General features: G+C 37.1%; 1 protein-coding gene across 1 annotated transcript; it reads left to right on the top strand.

Annotated features, from left to right (window-relative positions):
• On the top strand, window positions 660-5,931 carry LOC109821284. Its single transcript, XM_020387471.1, has 8 exons — window positions 660-747; window positions 1,114-3,759; window positions 3,842-4,015; window positions 4,112-4,171; window positions 4,245-4,442; window positions 4,521-4,769; window positions 4,846-4,995; window positions 5,066-5,931. Exons 1-8 carry the CDS (start codon window positions 660-662, stop codon window positions 5,806-5,808), a joined length of 4,308 nt encoding a protein of 1,435 aa, XP_020243060.1. The 3' UTR covers window positions 5,809-5,931.

Genomic DNA, 18,644 nt, shown 5'->3' with positions numbered 1-18,644 from the left:
AAGAATAGAGAAATAGTTTATACTCATATGCTCTATTGGAGTGTTCGGGAAACAGTTTAACCTCATGTACCCGTTGGGAGGTTCAAGGAGATGCAGTTTATACTCATATACTCATCGGAGTGTTCAGATGTGTATTCCAAATACAGCAAGAGATGTATGTGTTCAAACGTCGAAGAATTATCGTGCATGCACAGTATTTATACATGCCAGAGTGAACCATGGTGTGTTAGCTGCCGCGGCAGCTTACACTGTCGCGCTTTAGCGCGGCAACATAGACTGTCGCGCTCGAGCGCGACAGTGTCGAGTGCCGCGCAGCGCTTCGGCCAGTCAGATTATAACTCTGACGTTTGGGCTTCTTCGGGTCACCTTTCCCCGCCTCTTTGAGTTCGAAACCTCTTCCAAAACCCTATAAAAGGATTTTTTCTGGTTTTTCCCCTTTCCACCTCTTCATCTTTGCGTTTGCTCAAACAAAACCTAGGGTTTTAAGATCTAGGGTTTTGAGTTCTCTTTGATTTTGATCTTTTCCCTTGATCAAACTTGATTCTATTCTCCCCTGGTAAGAACCGAGCCTATCCCTTGTATTTCATGTTTATTTTGCTATTTAATTCGAGATTTCATCTCTAAACCCTAATTTTCTTTGATTCCAGGTTGATTTCACCATGTCTCCAAAGAAGACTCGTGGTTCGAAGGGAAAATCAGCGGCACCAGCACCTGAGGATGTCGAGGCTGCAGTTCCATCCTTTGGGGGTAAGTTTCTTCCACTTCTCTTCTCTGAAACTGTTGATTTTGTGCATATAACCTCGTTTGTCTCCGTTGAGAGGCATTCGGGAAGAGTTGACATCCCCCACCGAGGGGATTGACGCTTCAAAACACATACCTTGTTCAATCAAGGCATGTACCACAGTTAAGACACGGGTATTCGTCGAACTCGTGCCTTTTCAAAATCAAGAGTCGCTGTTCAGTTACCGCGGCAGCTCGTACTGCCGCGCCTGAGCGCGACAGTGTATACTGCCGCGGTAACGCGCGACAGCAACAACTGCCGCGGCTACTTAGTGAAGGTTTTCTCGTCTGTTAGCCTTTTTGGTCCAACTGTTTTCCAACCTTTCTTTGCAGTCCCCTTTCCTTCTGTGGCCTTCTCTGATAGAGAGGATCCAGGTCAAAGCGGTACTCTTCATGCCTCTTTCAACGGCGACTTTCTGGTTAGAGAGGCTCGCCAATTTAGCGAAAATCGTGATAATAGTATTCCAGAGTTGGTTCGTGAGGGAGGTCGTCGTACCCTGCGCGCTCTTTTGACTGATTCACCCCTAACTCCAATTCGAGATTCTACTGAACCGTTGAAGAAGACTGATTATCTGTTCGGAGATTCGGTAGAAGATCCAGACAAACTTTGCCGTGGCTCTGAAATTTGGTTGAATGAACATGAAGGTTCTTTTCTATTCCTTCCTCCATTTCCTCGACAGTACTCCCTTCTGCAATTGAGGAATTTGGCTGTTTCGAGGGAAATGACGTGGCACTTGACAGAAGACCATGAGCACGTTCATTGCGGCTATATTGGTAAAGATATTAGCGCTCCTGGCTCCGTCGGTAGGCCTGATGTTCGTGGTCTTCACCCTGGTATATTTGGACCAGATGGTGGGCCCCAAAACGAACTGATGATAAGGGCCAATACCGTAAAGAATAAGCTCGCTCGGGTTGGTCGAGAACTTCCCATTCCAAGATTCAGGTGTTATGGATGGGTTCACTCTCTTCCTGACAAATGGTGGGCTAGGATGACCAAATACGTACTCCATCGTTGGGATCAGGAGTTGCGGGATTTGGGATTATATGCTCCAATCCGAGCTAGTATGCATGGTCTCCCAGTGAGTGCAGATCATTTTATGGCTTTGTTCGAGTCTTATATTCCGGAGACCAATACCTTTCTTACCAAGTATGGGGAATTAGGGCTTCCGCTCCACGAAATGATGAAGGTATCCGGATTGCCATTGGGGAATACTCCTTACCAAGAATATTTTCCTAATAATCGTCAGTTGATGAAAATGAAGAAGGCCTGCTCTCCTGCTTATGACATCCTCTGGGAGTTAACTTGTCATTATCAGATAGCGATAGCCAAGATTGAAGTGAAGAGTAAGAAGGCGGCTCGAGTCAGTTTAAAACAGTTCGCCGACTACCTATTTCAGAACCTTGAGAGCCCGACCGGTGAAGAAGTCTGTGAATCACCGATTCTGACCCCTTCTGACGTCAACCAGCTAATCACGAAGATTAATGCTCAGTCTTACAGAACTGAGTCATCTGAAGGTGGTTTTCTTAAGGGCACCAAGTTCAACACTTTCTTGTGGCAAGCCACAAAGAGAATGAAGCCTGCAACTCTTCTTTCCGGTTATCTGGCCATTTGGCTAAAGAGATGTGTAGTGCCGCATCAGTCTTCTGAGGCGCTTCCTCTTGAAGTTCTCTTTCCCGCCGTGCAACTAGTTGTCAGAGGCAGGTTATCTCTTCTTTCTGCTATGATTGCTGACCTCCATAGCGGTTTGCGTAACCTAGCCAACACCTTTACCAAAGTGGGTGCCGAGCCTTCAACTAAGATTCCTTTGTCGAGCGTCGAATTTCCGTACACCTATTTGATGGCGTGGCTAGTTCTCCATCGATCGGACATGATGTCAGCGCCTGATGCGTCTGATCCAGAAATCCCCTTGCTGCAGCTCTTAGAAGGATGTAAGTGGTTATATCCTTCCCGACCATGGACTGACCGTGTGAGGCAATTCAAGAATGCCAAATGCTGGGAATTCTATAAGTGTTTCCCTCGGTTTTCTGGTGCCTATAATGACACGCTTGTTGACGAGGAAATGCCTGGGGCTAACAGGACCTCTCTCGATACGGGTAGTTTTCATTGGCTCATGAACATTCGCCCAGGCTATAATGTTTTTCGATCGAAGAACATTTGCAGGATTGAGCCTTATTTTCCTTGCCGTTTTGCGCGACAATTCGGCTACGATCAATTGTATATCGGGAATCCCAATAAATGGTTGATAAACTGCGGAGGCCTTATTGATGGGGTACGTGCCTGGTTCTGGAATGTTGCTGGCTGTACCGGAGCTCGATTTAGTTTGCCTGTCGCTGAGCCTGGTCTTTACTTAACCTTCCTCTACTGCCGGTGGATTTTAGCCGCCAATACTCCTCTTGCGAAGAAGAAGCTCCACGAACTGGAATCCGAGGCTGTAGTTCGGAGAATTGTATCAAAAAAAGGAAAGGAGCCCGCTACGTCTTCTCGTAAAGGAAAACAGGTAGCTGATTCCGAAGAGAGCGACGACTTCGAGACATCCAGCGAAGAGGATGAGACCCGAGGCGACGCAGAGGGTGATGTACCTTTGTCTCCCGTGGCTCACAGGACTCGTCGAGCTTCTTCGCCCAAATTACCCGGTGCTCCTTCAAAAGGTATACAAATGAAGGAAAAGAACATTCCCCTGTCGTCCTCCAACAAGATGACCTTGAGATGGCTTTCTCAGGAGGGAGAGGCAGAAGAAGAGGAAGAAGAGGTTGCCCCGCTTATTAACAGGAAAAGATCTCGGCTTACTGCTCCTTCTGAGGTTCAACCTCAGCCGACTCAAGGAACCGAATTACGTACCAAGTTTCGACATGAAAGCTCCGAGGTTCCTCGAGATTCTCGTGCCTCGAAGAGGATTAAAAAGACGGCTCATCGGGAACGCCAACTTTCTCCGTTATTTGAGGAGAAGTTTACTCAGGATCTTCCAGTTGATGAAAGGGGTAAAGTTTCATCTTCATCTCCTTTCTGTTATCTTATTTCTTTTTTGAATAAGGCGTCGCATTTATTCTTTTATCATTGCAGTTGAATCAGAAGAGGAAGGGGAAATCGTGCCCAAGCCTTCTTCTCCGGGTTTAATGGATGTTGATGAATCTAGCTTCACTGAACAAGTGCACAAGGCTATGAACGAGGAACCCCTTCATATGGACATTGTTCCTCCTCCAGCCACCACATCGACCTCGCCAACCGCAGATACAGGTACTGATGTTTTCTCCTTTGGGGGACATTTTCGGAAGATAAGTGAATCAGAACGTGTTCCTCTCCTACTAACTTGTGCGCTTTATCTTCTTTTAGTTAAACTAAAGGAGGTGAGTGCGGGTAGTAGCGCTGCTAATCCCGCAACTATTGTTGAAGGTAATCTCACTTTATTTGTTTTGATTCTTTGATAGTTCTTGTATATGTGTTGACGAGTTCTTCTGTTTAACAGACATCACAGTCGACGAACCGGGAGATATCGAACTTACCCATGATATGGGTATCGGAGATTTCGATGAGCGAGACTTCGATCTTGACATTTCTGAAGATGTACACCAGGAGATCTCCGATATACTATCAAATCCGGTTCCATCCGCTACTGCAGGACCAACTACTCGAGTTGATTCAGCTGAAGCAGATGCATCAAAAGGTATACCCTTTTAGACTCCAGTTTTCAACTGTACTTTCATCTGTTATTGTTCTTGAAGGACTGAAATAAGAATTTTAGACGTAGGACCAACTAACGAAGTTGATGCGTCTACCGTCATCGGTGAATGTGATCAACCTGAAGGTCTGGGTTTCTTACTCTTGGCAAGTCCCCCAGCTGAAGTTGAACCACCAGTCACTGCTCCCCCGACTTCCGCTATTGTCGAAGCTGAACCTGTTGTGCTTTCTGCTCCGACTCTAGTGGATCATGAAGTAGGAGGGTCAAAGGATACAGCGGGAGAACAACCCCCTGCCGCTTCGACTCAGCTTGGTACGTTTTGTCTAATCGTGCTTTGAAGTTGGATTAATACTTGCGGAGTGATCATTCATCCTTTTCTCGTTGACAGAACTTGTTCCTCAAGATTTTGTCGCTTTGGATCCGAAGCCATCAGGTGTTTCAGGTGAACAACCGTCTCCTATAGTAACTCAACCGACGATCGTTATTCCTGAACAGATCCCTGTTGTTATAGAATCTGCTCTGACCTCAACAAGCCAAGGTAACTCGGTCGTGAATTCTTCCAGCGAGCGTACATATTCTTGTACTTAACTTATTTGTTCTCTTTGCAGCTATTTCTTCTTCATTGTCCGAGCGGATTCAAGTTTTATTGGCAGATGAAGATCCGGACAAAGCTGCCCTCTGTGTTGACGTCCAAAGCTTCGTTCATTTCTTAAACGCCATGGTCGATCGGATTCTTCTTAAAGGTTCACCATTTGAACTTTTCAGGAAGTCTCTCGATCGCCATGTATCAGGAATTAAAGAACAGGGGTGCACCGAATTATCTAACTCCATAGAAGCTTATTTGGTCGATCTTAAACAACACATTGAACAGTTACAGAACTTTCGAGTTGATGGCGCACCTTCTTACATCGCTTCCGAAATGGACCTGAGGCTACAAGCATGGCGTGATTCTCAGAAATCCGCTGAATCCGAACTTCAAACACTGAAGACTCGCATTGATCAACTCCGGGTGAGTGCTGCCAAGAAAGCTCAAATCAAGGTAGACCTGTATCGTGATTTGGAATCACGTCGGACAGAGGTAGCCCAGTTAGAGAAACGACTTGCCGAAGCTAAGGATGCTTGCGAATTTTTGGAGTCTGATCTAGCAGAAGTAACTCAAGCTGAGGTGGATATACTCCGGCAACTTAATTTCCAGAACAAGACTTTTGATGACAAAGAACAAGAGGTTGCCAGAATTCAAAGTATCGATGAAAGAAAATTTAAAGCCAAACTGATACCTGAGCTCGAATTGGCTTACGCGACAAAGCTTTCTAAATTAGAAGATGAATTCCGTCATTACAAATTATTGTAATTTTGAAAACATGCATCTTTTCTTTTGTGCTGCTTTGCTTGAACTCTTTTGGTTAATACAATGAACTTTTCTTTTTTATTGAGATTTTATTATGATTACTCATTCTTGTTTAGAATAAATAGTCATAATACTTATAGGATTTTTGGCAAATCCTCAGCCATCAACGGATTTGATATGCCTTTACCAACTACCGTTTGAGTCGGGCTAGTATGTGAATTATCTAAGTCCGTTTCACATATAACGTTGCGCTAAAAGAATTAAACTCTTTTAGGCTTTGAACTATCATATTGAATATGTAGGCTACATGTGTTAGATGTAGGCTTATCTCTAATAAGGGATAGAGATAACATCCCCCATGTGATATGGATTTTAAAGTGTGAATAGGTTGCGCTTCCTATATAGGACAACGAACCCGAAATCAGAGAGGAAGAATTTTATATTCTATCTCCCGGTCTCTTGTTTGTTGGTAGAGATAAACCCAGAATTGGAGAGGAAGAATTTTATATTCTATCTCCTGGTCTCTTGTTTGTTGGTAGAGATAAACCCGGAATTGGAGAGGAAGAATTTTATATTCTATCTCCTGGTCTCTTGTTTGTTGGTAGAGATAAACCCAGAATTGGAGAGGAAGAATTTTATATTCTATCTCCTGGAGCAAAAGAAACTCGAAGTGGGATCTTCACTTAGAGAATCTGGATTGACCTGAATAATCCTAACTGTCGTAAGGTTTGATTACTCAATTCGAAAGTGGATCTTTCGTTCGCAAAATGAATCGAAAGGAGATTTTGGTTGTGGTCCTAACTGTAGTAAGGTTTGACCAAGTGGGAGTTTTGAGGATCTCTCGTTCATGGAAGGAATCGAGAGGGGATTTTGGTTTTGGTCTTAACTATTTAAAGGTTTGACCAGGTGAGAAATTGGAATAGGGTACAAATAACAATGAGTTCGTTGATTTGCACGAACTACTCGATGGGAAATTTTGATTTCAAACATTTAACATGAAATAATTTGTCAACTGACACCGACTGACGATGATTGCTCAATCCGACCGGTGGAGGTTTCATAGCGTGAAATTATAAATTATTGAATCTCATCTTCCATGATCACATTACAGGGTTTTGTGAGGAAAGATTAACTTGTCATTAAATCTCATCTCAACAAAAGTAGTAAAAGGTTCCTAATTATTTTCATAACAATTAAGAACGTATCATTCGCATAATCAGTTCTCATTTAAAATAATCAACTGATATCGGGTTATCCTGAAATATCCCATATAGGATTTTCTAGAAACTTCCCGTTTTACGTAAGTTATCCTGAAAGCATTACGGATAATACTTTTTCAGGAACTTTCCATTGATTGGCATCATCAATTTGTTGCCATCCTGAGTAACCAGGCGATAGGCACCGTTCGAGTAGACTGTTTCTACTACAAACGGTCCTTCCCATTTAGGTTCAAATTTGCCTTTCTTCTTAGAAGTGAGAATCATAGGTCTTCGAACAGCGAGAACTAAATCTCCTTCTTTAAAGCTTCGTCGTCGGACTTTTTTATCGAAAGCCCGAGAAATTCTAGCTTGATAAAACTCGATCTGTTGTTGAGCTTCCAAGCGTTTCTCATTAACATCTTTAATCCAAGGAACCAGCCAACTAATCAACCTCTAGAAATAAATTACATCCAGGAAAATTTAATTAAAGAGATAGAAGAAGAGGATGTGTCAAATCTAAGCTTCGAGGAAATCTTTGGTGTGGAGCTAAAGATATTAGAAGAGATAAGATCACATCAGGTCTTTCAGAACGAAGGAACTATGATGGATACATGTGTTTTTGGTCAATGAAAAAAAGATTTTATTCATTTACCAAGTAAGCAGTTAAGAAGTACATCACAAATTATCAACAGAGCCTAGTAAAAACACTCAGGCTACTCAAAACAATCCCTCTTTGTACTCCTTTACATGTATCGGAACATTCTCATTCAAAATTTTTGAGTAAATGACGAACTTCACTGTACGGAAAAATATGTCAGGTTCTCGAGCTCTTTACTAAAAAATTCTGAGATCCCTTTCTTGCCATATCATGTACACGAAAGTCGACAAAGCCATCCTCTTTAATTTCTTCTTAAATCCATTCCCTCTCAAGTTCATATTGTACCAGTTTACGAGCCGATTCTAACTACATGACCTCTAGTTAAATCCAGGCCAGTCCATAACTTTGTTCCATACATTTGCAGAATACTGACATTCAAAATCGAGATGATGACAGGATTCCATTTGACGATTGCTTGAACACAAAACACATTGATTAGTGTTTAGTATTCGTAATCTACACAATCTTTTTTGTGTTAGTAGCCTGGATAAAGAGGCAAGCCACATGATAAATGAGTGCTTAGGATAATGTCATCCCCCCCAAATAGTTTCAGAGAATATAATTAATGATGCATGCTGATTGATCTTTTTATATGTAGAAGATATACTGATATTTCCATTATCACAGCAGCCATTGAGGATGTTTAATAGGTTATCAACATTTCCAAATTTTATTCTCAGTGTATCTTTTACCCTTAGCATTTTCTTCCACATTCATGAATCATTCTCTTTAGGTTGAACTTGCCAAATATTTGATTGCCTCAGATAGTTGTCGTGCACCCATTTGATCCAAAGAATGTCCTTTTTGAGATGTATCATCCAAAGGAGCTTAGCTACAGATGCATAGTTCTAAAATTTTGCCGAATAGACTCCCAATCCACCATTCTTCATCCTGGCAGATAGAAGACTAGGACACCAAAAGAATTTCATGTCCCAGAGAAAATCAACACACATGCTATCAATCTTTTTTAGAACTTTAATAGGTAGTATATAATTGCTTGTCCAAAAGATTTAAATTCCCAGGATAACTGACTTAATCATCTGCAATCTTCCTATATAAGACAAGGTTATATTGTTGTGCCAATTTTTAAATTGATTCGACATGTTTATCTGATCTTAGTTCTGAAAAACTTTTTACTGATGAGCTTAGGTTCCTAGAAAACAAACAACAACTAAATTTTTATACCACAACAATGAATCTTGGGTTTGAGGAAATTTTTAAAGAAGAACTAGTTGTGTTAGGATAAACTTTCGTTAATAAGGAATCTAAGCCAAATTTGAGGATCAGAAATTCAAAATGAATAACACTATTGATACCCACCTATAATTACTGCAAAATTATTAAAAACTGCAGAGTATACAGAGTTTAAGCATATTTTTGAGTTTATCATTCTAGATTTTTTAAAAATCCATGGTAGAATTTCCAACAATAAGATAGGATTTGATGTAGAATATGAGCTTTTTATTTTTAATTTGTCATTATACATAATAATAATATTATTAAAAGAATTTATTCTTCTCTTATTTGAGAGTTTATTTTTTCTTTTAAAAAAAGAAAATTAAAGAAAAAGAAAAAAAAGGGAAAAAATGTGAATTTTTTTTGAAAAATGATGATGAAAAAAAAGAATAAAATTTTGACTTTATCCTCCTTAGAGGTAATTACAGTTTTCTCTTTGTTCTAGATCAACTGAACAAATATAAGTGCTTCATTTCTTATCTGCTTTACTTTGTGCATCACAGAGTTTGCATCGAGGACAATGAAAATTTTAGGTGTGGGGGTAGGGACTAGTCAATTTTCTCTTTATTTTACCTTTTTCTCTTTTTTATGTCATTTTTTTCGTTTTATAAAAATATTGTCACTTGCCAACTTAATAGAGTTAACTACTGATTGATCTTTTTGATGAATTTTAATTTTTCTAATTCTCACCTTTGTATACTCAAGTTAACCTTTTATGATAACTCTAAATAAATCTATTAAAAAAGAATTTTTAAAATAGTATACTTTACTAAAGTCTTAACTTAGATTTTTAATTAAAGTAATAAAATTTTTTATGCTTAGCTTAGAGTAGAAAATAAATTTTCAAGTCATCTGAATCTAAATATTTTTAATATATATACACACACACACACATTAGAAAAAACAGCTTTGCAAAAAGAAGAGTGCGAAAAATAGGTACCAATAAAAAATTTCATGAAATTCAATGTGGTTCTACCTTATAAAGCCTAAGTTGATCTATTAATTAAGCTCAAGGAGTATTTCCATGCTTAATGACCTACGTCCAATTAGCATGTGATTCATTGACTCTAAACTCATTAAATGATCACTTAGAAAGCCCGATGAAGTAGAATAAAATTACCAAGAAATTAAAAAATAATAATAATACAGACATACATACATACATACATGCATACATACTAACAATGTGTTTATATATATAGATATATTTGTATATATGTTCTTGAAAAATAAATTGATTAAGAGAATTGAAAATTGTTTAAAACAAAAGTGTTAGCATGTTCTTTTTAAAACTTTCAAATTAAATTTCTAAGTTAGACTTGGTTTTTTATAACTATAATGAAAAGCATTTTTAATAGATTTACCTTAGAATTATATATAGAAATATTTTCTTGAGTAAAAACTAGCTTCAATTAGAATGTTTAAATATATCAATTAAATTAATAATTCACTGACTTCTTTAAATTGGCAAGTTGACCAAATTTTGTGGTTATATTCCCTATAAACCCTCACAAGACTACAACCTATCCTCTATGATAACCTACGGGTTTAAAGGCTTGTTGTATGCGCAAAATACAAACGACATTCTTACGAAAGTGAGACAGGAATTTTTTTCCTTTCCCTTTCAATTTCTTCTTTGCTAGATGACTAGCAAAAGTTTAGGTATGGGGTAGTTGATAATCATATTTTTATTATAATTTTATATCCTTATTATCTATTTTATCTAAATAAATATACCATTTATAATATGTTTTATCTAAATTTACAGGTTAATAAAGAATTAATAAATAAAAGCCCAAAAAATCAAACTATATGATTTTCTATAATTTATTAAAACCCAAATATGAAGACAAAAGAAGGTCCAAGAAAGCTTAAGGATCCATGACGAAATCGGGTTAAGAAATCAATAAAAATTCAAATCTACTGCAAACCAATCGATCGGCTAACCTATTGGTCAACCGATTGGTTCACAATAGAAAAAGTTTTCTGACTGAGACTTAGTCCTTGATCTCCAAGCTAAATCTAAGGGTTCTCATTCATTATTTTAGGCTACAAATAGAGATAGAGGGTGAGAGATTTGAGTGTGAATTTTTTTTATAAAAACTCTATTTGGAGAGGAGAGTTACTCTTAATTGAGAAGACCTTTCAAAAATTATAACTTTATTATAATTAATAAAAAAGATTTGCCTCTTCATACTTTTTTCTTCTCTTTATTTGATGATGAAGTTGAAGATGAAGGTTTACTTTCAAGAGGCTAGAACCCTATTGCAATGTAAATTTTCTCTTTTCTCTTTTATTTTTTTGTAATATTTTTTCTTACTTAATATATTCAAGGGGCTAGAATCCTCTTATTTTAGATTTATTTTGATACAACATAGAGTAAATTTACTTTCATGTCTTTATTTTTTTATTATTTTCTTGCCTTTTTATTTGGTAGTGTAGATTTATATTCTTACATAGTTTAAATTTACTTTATGTACTTTTCTTTTTGTTCGTAGTTAGAACTTTAATCTTTGTTATTATTTTCCTCTCTGTAGTTAGTTCTCAATTTTATTCTCTTTCTTTTATTCTCTCTAGTCTAGATTTTATCTCTTTATTTTTATATTCTAAAATATAGAACTAGTTCTTGTAGGAACTCTAGAATTTTGTGGAACTAGTTTAATTTTTTTTATAATTTATGAATTATTATCTTGTGCTTAAAATGATCATGCTTAGGATAATCAACTAGAGAGCTAATTGGTAGAAGAACAATTTGATAATTTATACTTATCTTGAGTGGTTAGCTAATTGGTAGAAGAATAATTTGATAATCTATACTTATCTTGAGTGGTTTGATATATTATGCTTATGAATTCTAGAATTAATATCTAGCTGTTATTCTTTTCATGAATGTTAATTTTACTTGGATGTTAATTTGATAAGTTATGTTTTCCTTAAGTGGTTTTATAGTCTATGTTTAATAAATCTTAAGTAAAGTATAGTAAAAAGAGAATAGTTCATAATTTCTAAGTAAAATTGATTAGTGGATTCAATTCTAGATTCATCATATCTCTAATTGAATCATCAATCTTTTACTTTCTTAATTTTTTCCTTTATTCTTGATTTTTCTTTCTTTGTTTCTTGGTTTTCTTTTCATCTATTTCTTCATCTTTCTTTCTCCCTTCTTAATCTATTTTTATTTTACTTGCATATAGTCACAACCATTCTCTTTATCCCTCCACAACCACATCTGTCACTCTTAATTATCACACGCACAACTTAAGAGCCAATTTTAATTATTTTCTATATACCTTCCTCGTGGGATTAATATTTTTCTATACTATAACTTGATAGTTGTACGCTTGCAACTTAGGTTTTATTTAATCCCTATTAGTACCCCAAGCAACCATTAGTAATAATGATACATATTTCTATAACCATTTCATTGAGGCTTTGATGAGAAAATATTCAATCACATATAAATTATCAATTTCTTATCACCCCCAAATTAGTAGTCAAGTAGATGTCACAAATAGACAGATCAAACAAATCTTAGAAAAAATTATTAATTAGAATAAGAAAGATTAACTGTTAAATTATGTGATGCTTTATAGGCCTATCAGACAGCTTTCAAAACTAACTTCGACATGTCAGCATACATGCTTATTTTCGGAAAGGCGTGTCATTTACCAGTTGAACTTGAACACCAAGCTATGTGGGCAATCAAACAACTCAACATTGATTTAGACTCGACAGGAAAAACAAGAATGGTCTAAACAATAAAGTTAGAGGAAAATGATGCATATATAAACTAGAAAATTTACAAAGAGAGAACCGAGATTTTTCACGATAACTCAATAATTTAAAATAATTTTACTCTGGGACAAAAAGTTTTTCTCAACAACTCAAAAAATTATCTTTTTCCTAAAATATCGAGATCACATTGGACGAGTCCATATATTATTAAACAAATTTTCTCTCATGGAATTATTGAGATATAAAATCCTAAAATAGCCATATTTTTAAAGAAAATTGTTAGCATTAGAAACCATTTTTAAAATTTTCTACACTCAGAGAAGAGAACGTGTTGGTTCTTCATGAACCACATATTTTTGAAAAAAAATTTGATTGATGAAAAAAAATGAAAAAAAATGAAAAAACTAAAAGAAAAAAAATAAATATTCCTCATTTTCTTTAGCCCATGTAACTTTAAAAAAATTCCAAAGCCCCCTTTAAAAAAAGAAAAAAAAGAGAGAAAACCAAAATCAATACACTTGCAGAGGGTTAGATAAAAAATAGATTAAAAATAGTTTTTGTTAGATTGTAGTCCAGCCCACAAAAAAATCAAATAAAAATGCCCTAACCAGTCAGCTAATCGGTTAGCCCACCGATTAGGGCGAGATCAAAGCTATCTCTCTTCTTCATTTTCTCTCCTCAATCTCTCAAAAACCAAGTTTTTCTCCTCAATTCTCTTCTCTAATGTCAAGACAGGGTGATTAGGGATGTTTTCTATAAGAAAATTGTGATAATCTTGTAGTTTAATCACTCGAAATCAAGGTATAAACCCTCGAAAACTAGCTTGTCAATTTTTGTGAATTTCTTGTGATTTGTGTGCAAATTATGGTTTGGAATTTGTTGTGATTGAGTTTATAACACTCTAAAATAATTGTGATAAATATTTTTAAGGAAAAAAATCATGTAGATTAATTGATCGGTTCAAATAGTGATGAACTAATTGATTGAGCAATCGATAATCAATTGGTCAATCAATTAGTGTGGTTTAGGGGCAGAAACTATAATTTGTTCAGTTTTGTAATTTAACCCCTAAATCTTTAATAATTCATACAAATATAAACCCTAATTACCATAATTAACTCATGTTCTTGTAATTTAAATAATGGTTAAGGGTAAATGACAATGAATTGCACAATCCTCTCACTTTTGACAATTTACTGATTCACTTTGAGAGGGCTCAATACTAATAAGCTGTTTGAATTCCAACCAATTATTGAACTATTTGTAAAAGCTAAGATCGGTTCAATGATGACTAGGAGACCTAAAATGACCAATTCTACAATAGTTAGAGAATTTTATGCTAGTTGGAATTGATCAATCGAAATAACCATATCAGTCACAACCTAGCTCATCCAAAAGATCTTAGGACTCCCTAAATCTCTGAGACATTGCCCTAATTTCTTCTAGTTTTCAGCTCAGTTGAGTATAACCTCTGATGACTACAGTTAGATGACTGAATATATGCTTGGGATAGTGCCTAGGGCTGGGACCCTGTACTTAGGCATGATTAAGAAAGAGTTCATCCTTCTCAATCTCTTTCTTAAGTTTGACCTATATCCAAGTGCCTCATACTCTGTTATCACCACCGGAGACCTTCTCCTATTACATTAGATAGCCATCAGTTAGTGTTTTGATATCACAGATTTGATCTTTAGGATGATTGGGGGAACGACGACCAGTGTCGAGGAGTATCTTATCCAGCAGCATAGGCAAAAGGTCTAGTTGATATATCCCTTTCTGATCACTAGGATTTATGAGGTGATGGGTGTGCCCGCATATTCTATAGATAGACTAGAGGAAGGATGGACACCATTGATAGTTGAGACAATGAAGAAAAGTGTTTTTGCTCAAGACAAGGGCCCGGTTGCATTCACTTCTACTTCTTCGCATATAGGACAACACTAGCTCCACCGACCCTACATTCACCACCTCCGCCACCCAATGATGCACCTAGTGAGTGGACACACTAGATGCTCGCTTTTGAGAAGGGGTTCTACTAGTTCCAAATAGGATTACATTAGGTTTCGAGCTAGTATACTATTGATCAGGCATGCATCATCACTTAACTCGACCAGTTCTAAGAGTATCAATAGTATATAGCCACAACATTTCACGAGATGAGACCCAGATCTAAGGCTTCATCCTTCTAGGCTCCGACTCTATCATAGCAAGATTCACCACCACTACCCTCACCGTCACATCGTTAGTCTAGAGCACTACCTTAGGGTAAGGAGGATATTAGCATTACCAATACAGACATAGATGAGGAGGATGCGGATGTTAGCAGATTAATTCGACAGATCATGGCGAGCGGGATGATGAGACTGATAATGATCAGTGAGGGAATATGATTTCTTATATTTTATTACTAGTACCCTTTTATTTAGCATTGTGACATCCCTGGTTTCATACAAGGCTACAGTCCTAGGTAAACCAAAGATGTCAAACCTATCATGCACCCACACTATGTAACAACACGTTTTACCATTATAGTAATATCTCTCTAGTGGAATCAACAATAATCAAGTATAGGTACAAAGCAGATAAAATAAAGATAAGAATGCAATGAACATGATAAAGGAAAGATATATCAAAATAATAATAATCATGTTCCAACTAAAATAAATGAAATACAACTAATGTCCGAAACATAGATGAAATAACTCAATACATAAGAGTCAACTAAAATAGTACTAAGGCACATAACTTCCAAAATGAAATACACCTCTAATGTCTGAAAATAAGCCATAACAAATGTGGAGCATGTAAAACCCCGTGCTTTTGATGAGTTTTGGAAGTGTCAACCAGCACAGGAGTAGCGTCGAACGAGTCGGCGAACAACAGAGTCAAAGAACCCAGATTTCAGCTCATGAGTCGACCCATGACTGTCATGAGTCGACTCATGATATCAACCCCTATTGTCAAATGGCTCTGCTGAGTCGACTCATCATCTTATGAGTCGACCTATGAGTCATGAGTCGACTCATAACAGAGCATGAGTCGACTCATCGGGGTTTTTCTGGTTTTTCTGGGTCGGGTTTGTTTGGGTTTCGGGTCGGGTTTTATCCACTCGTATATATTCTCCTCTACCCGAAAACACCTTATTTTTCATCAGCTAACCCCAGAGAAACCCTAGCCTCCTCTCCCCCTCAAAACCCTAGCTCGTTTTTGGGCATTCTTGAGCGATTTTTGGGGGGATTTCAGCAGCTTCTTGTGGATTGCAGCAAAGAGGATTGTTCTTCATCACATCTGAGGTGAGTAACATCTCGCCTAATCCTTCTCCCATGTTTTTAATAGTTTACAACTGTTTTCCATGAGTTTGATTGAGCCTAAGACTTATTTTCAAGTATAAATCAATATCCTTGTTAGGGTTAATGCTAGAAATCATGTGCTTCAGATTTTAAATCCCCACCAACAAGTTTTTGATGAAACCCAGATCTAGAATTTTATTTAAAGAATAAAAATATGAGTTTTATATTGATTAAATACTTTCTTTCATGTATAGGAGTTAAATGTTAGATTTAACCTACAAGAAAATCATTTCTCATGATAAATATGTTTTCCTCACTGTATCATAGTTGAGAATCAATGGCTATAGAAGTGTAGATCAGTAAAAATGGAAGTGTGGATCGAGTTGAACGAGTTACAGTTGTGAGAAATGCTTTGTTCAGCCCGTGAGTCGACTCACGACTCATCATGAGTCGACTCATTAGGTTGAGTCGACCCATGATTGTCATGAGTCGACTCACGAAGTCTAGTTGTGTTGCCTTTTTACTTCTGCTGAGTCGACTCGTCAGTATACGAGTTGACCCATAAGTCATGAGTCGACTCATAACAAACCATAAGTCGACTCACGAAGTCTTTTCCTGTTATCAAATGTGTTCTGCTGAGTCGACTCGTAACAGATCATGGGTCGACCCATGAGACATGAGTCGACTCATATTTGCCAGCACGAGCTCGACTCATCGCAGTACTTTCTTCTATTTCGTACTTGTGGCTTGTTCATTAAATCACCTGCTGGGGTATAATATATAAGTATATATCTATACTATATATATATATTATTATATATTATATAATATATATTTATCAATCTTATATATATTATTAGTATATTATATATATATATATTATATATATATATATATTTATTATATAATATATATATATATATTATATATATATATATATATAATAATATATATATATATATAATGATATATATATATATAGTATATATATATATATATAATATATATTATATATTATAATAACAGTGTTTACATTTTCAAAGGGTACTATCTATCACGTTTAAACTTGAGGAGTGCCTTGTTTATTGAGTATTTAATTGCAGTGATTATGATTTCACCTGTACATGTAAGGTGACATTTCGGACACAAGCTTAAGTTAGTACAGTAGGGTATGTACGGGAATAAGACATGCATACCTTCTTATACGCAGTCCTCGTGTTGGACTATAATCCCTTACAGTCTTGTTTTAGACTTTTGCTAAACCTTGAGCATGTTACTAAATCAAGTTGGGTACACGACATATTGTATGAGGCTAGGACATAATAGTTACTTAGGCTGGACATGACACCTATTGTAGCTTTGACAGGTTTACATTTTATTGGTAGAGATAGGTTTGTATTTCATTTCTTTATTTTTGCTTGTGACAAAACTCGGGTTTAATAATTAGGGATTTACAATTTGAGATACAAGGTATATACATGAGGGTTTCCTTGTTTGGATTATTTCGCTCGACGTACTTATACTCGTGTTGTAATTTCCTAAGTACTAAAACCCACTATTGTTAGTGTAAATGATCTATATTATTTTGTATTAACTGTATTTTCTTATGCAACGAGCCCTATCCCTTGGGGTTGGTTGTGATGTTGCTCGCTAGCGCTTTGACGCTCGTTGTCCCTCCACCTTTCAGGTAACGAGCCAGGAGCCCGGAGAGTCGCAGGTTGAGGGCGACCCTTACTAGTGCCTATTCATCCTATTATTAGATGTATTTTATTTTTGTACTCCACTTGAGACATTTTTTTTTAGACTTGAGAGGTTTATGTTCTAGAGTTGTAAAGGCAGTGTGCCTTATTTCCTGTATCAGACATTATGTACTTTGAGACATGTTGAGATCTCCAAGTTGTTGTCATTTATTTCAGATTTTGACTATGTATTCCAGTTTATTTGGTTGATGAGGTGTGTTAACTCGATGTTCTATCATTTCATCAAGTATTTGTTGCACAACCTTTTTACTTGCTTTGTACCTTCACCTGTTGTTGATTCCACTAGAGAGATAGTAATTGTGATGGTGAAACATGTTATTGTACGGTGTGGTGCATGGTAGGTTTAACATTCCTGGTTTTACCTCGGACTGCAGCCTTGTGTGAACCCAGGGGCGTCACAGTTGGTATCAGAGCCCTAGTTCCAGTATCCTTAAGATCATCCTGTGTTGAGTCGTGGAGCTAGGTTAGAGTTTCTTAGGATTCATGTATAGAGTCCGCTAAGGATTTCCTAGTATGAGTGAGGACGGTATATGCATATATCGCAAGAATTTTGAGAATTTTTTTTTGTAATGACAACTATCTTTGCTTAAAGTATATGCGTGAATACTATGTGATGTGAAAGTTGTATTGTGATGTATTATGTATGAATATACGTGTACTTTGACTCATGAACTTTTATCTTCTTATGATCAGAGAGATGACAGGACGTGGGAGGCCCCGCACTCGAAGGGCCGCTTAGGCAGAGCCCCAGCAGGCCCCACCTAAGCCACAGCAGGCTCCATCCGAGCAAGAGCAGGCACCACCAGAGCCGCAGCAGGCCCCTCAGTATTTGGTGGATATCATGGCTCCTCTTATTGCCAGGATGACAGCCATTAAGGAGTTGGTGATGACTCATATAGCACCACGGACACCACCACCACCGGTAGCTCAGCAGCAGGGGATACCAGCCGTTCCGATCAGA

This window comes from Asparagus officinalis, chromosome 8, assembly GCF_001876935.1.
Source record: "Asparagus officinalis chromosome 8, Aspof.V1, whole genome shotgun sequence".
In the NCBI taxonomy this organism is placed as follows: domain Eukaryota; kingdom Viridiplantae; phylum Streptophyta; class Magnoliopsida; order Asparagales; family Asparagaceae; genus Asparagus; species Asparagus officinalis.
The sequence above is the reverse complement of the archived record's forward strand: the minus strand, read 5'-3'. Positions and strand labels throughout refer to the sequence as shown.

Coding starts and splice junctions, on each gene's coding strand:
- LOC109821284 (XM_020387471.1), top strand. CDS start 660: ATGTCTCCAAAGAAGACTCGTGGTTCGAAGGGAAAATCAGCGGCACCA. Junction 3,760..3,841: donor TCTTCCAGTTGATGAAAGGG/GTAAAGTTTCAT, acceptor TTATCATTGCAG/TTGAATCAGAAGAGGAAGGG. Junction 4,016..4,111: donor CTCGCCAACCGCAGATACAG/GTACTGATGTTT, acceptor ATCTTCTTTTAG/TTAAACTAAAGGAGGTGAGT.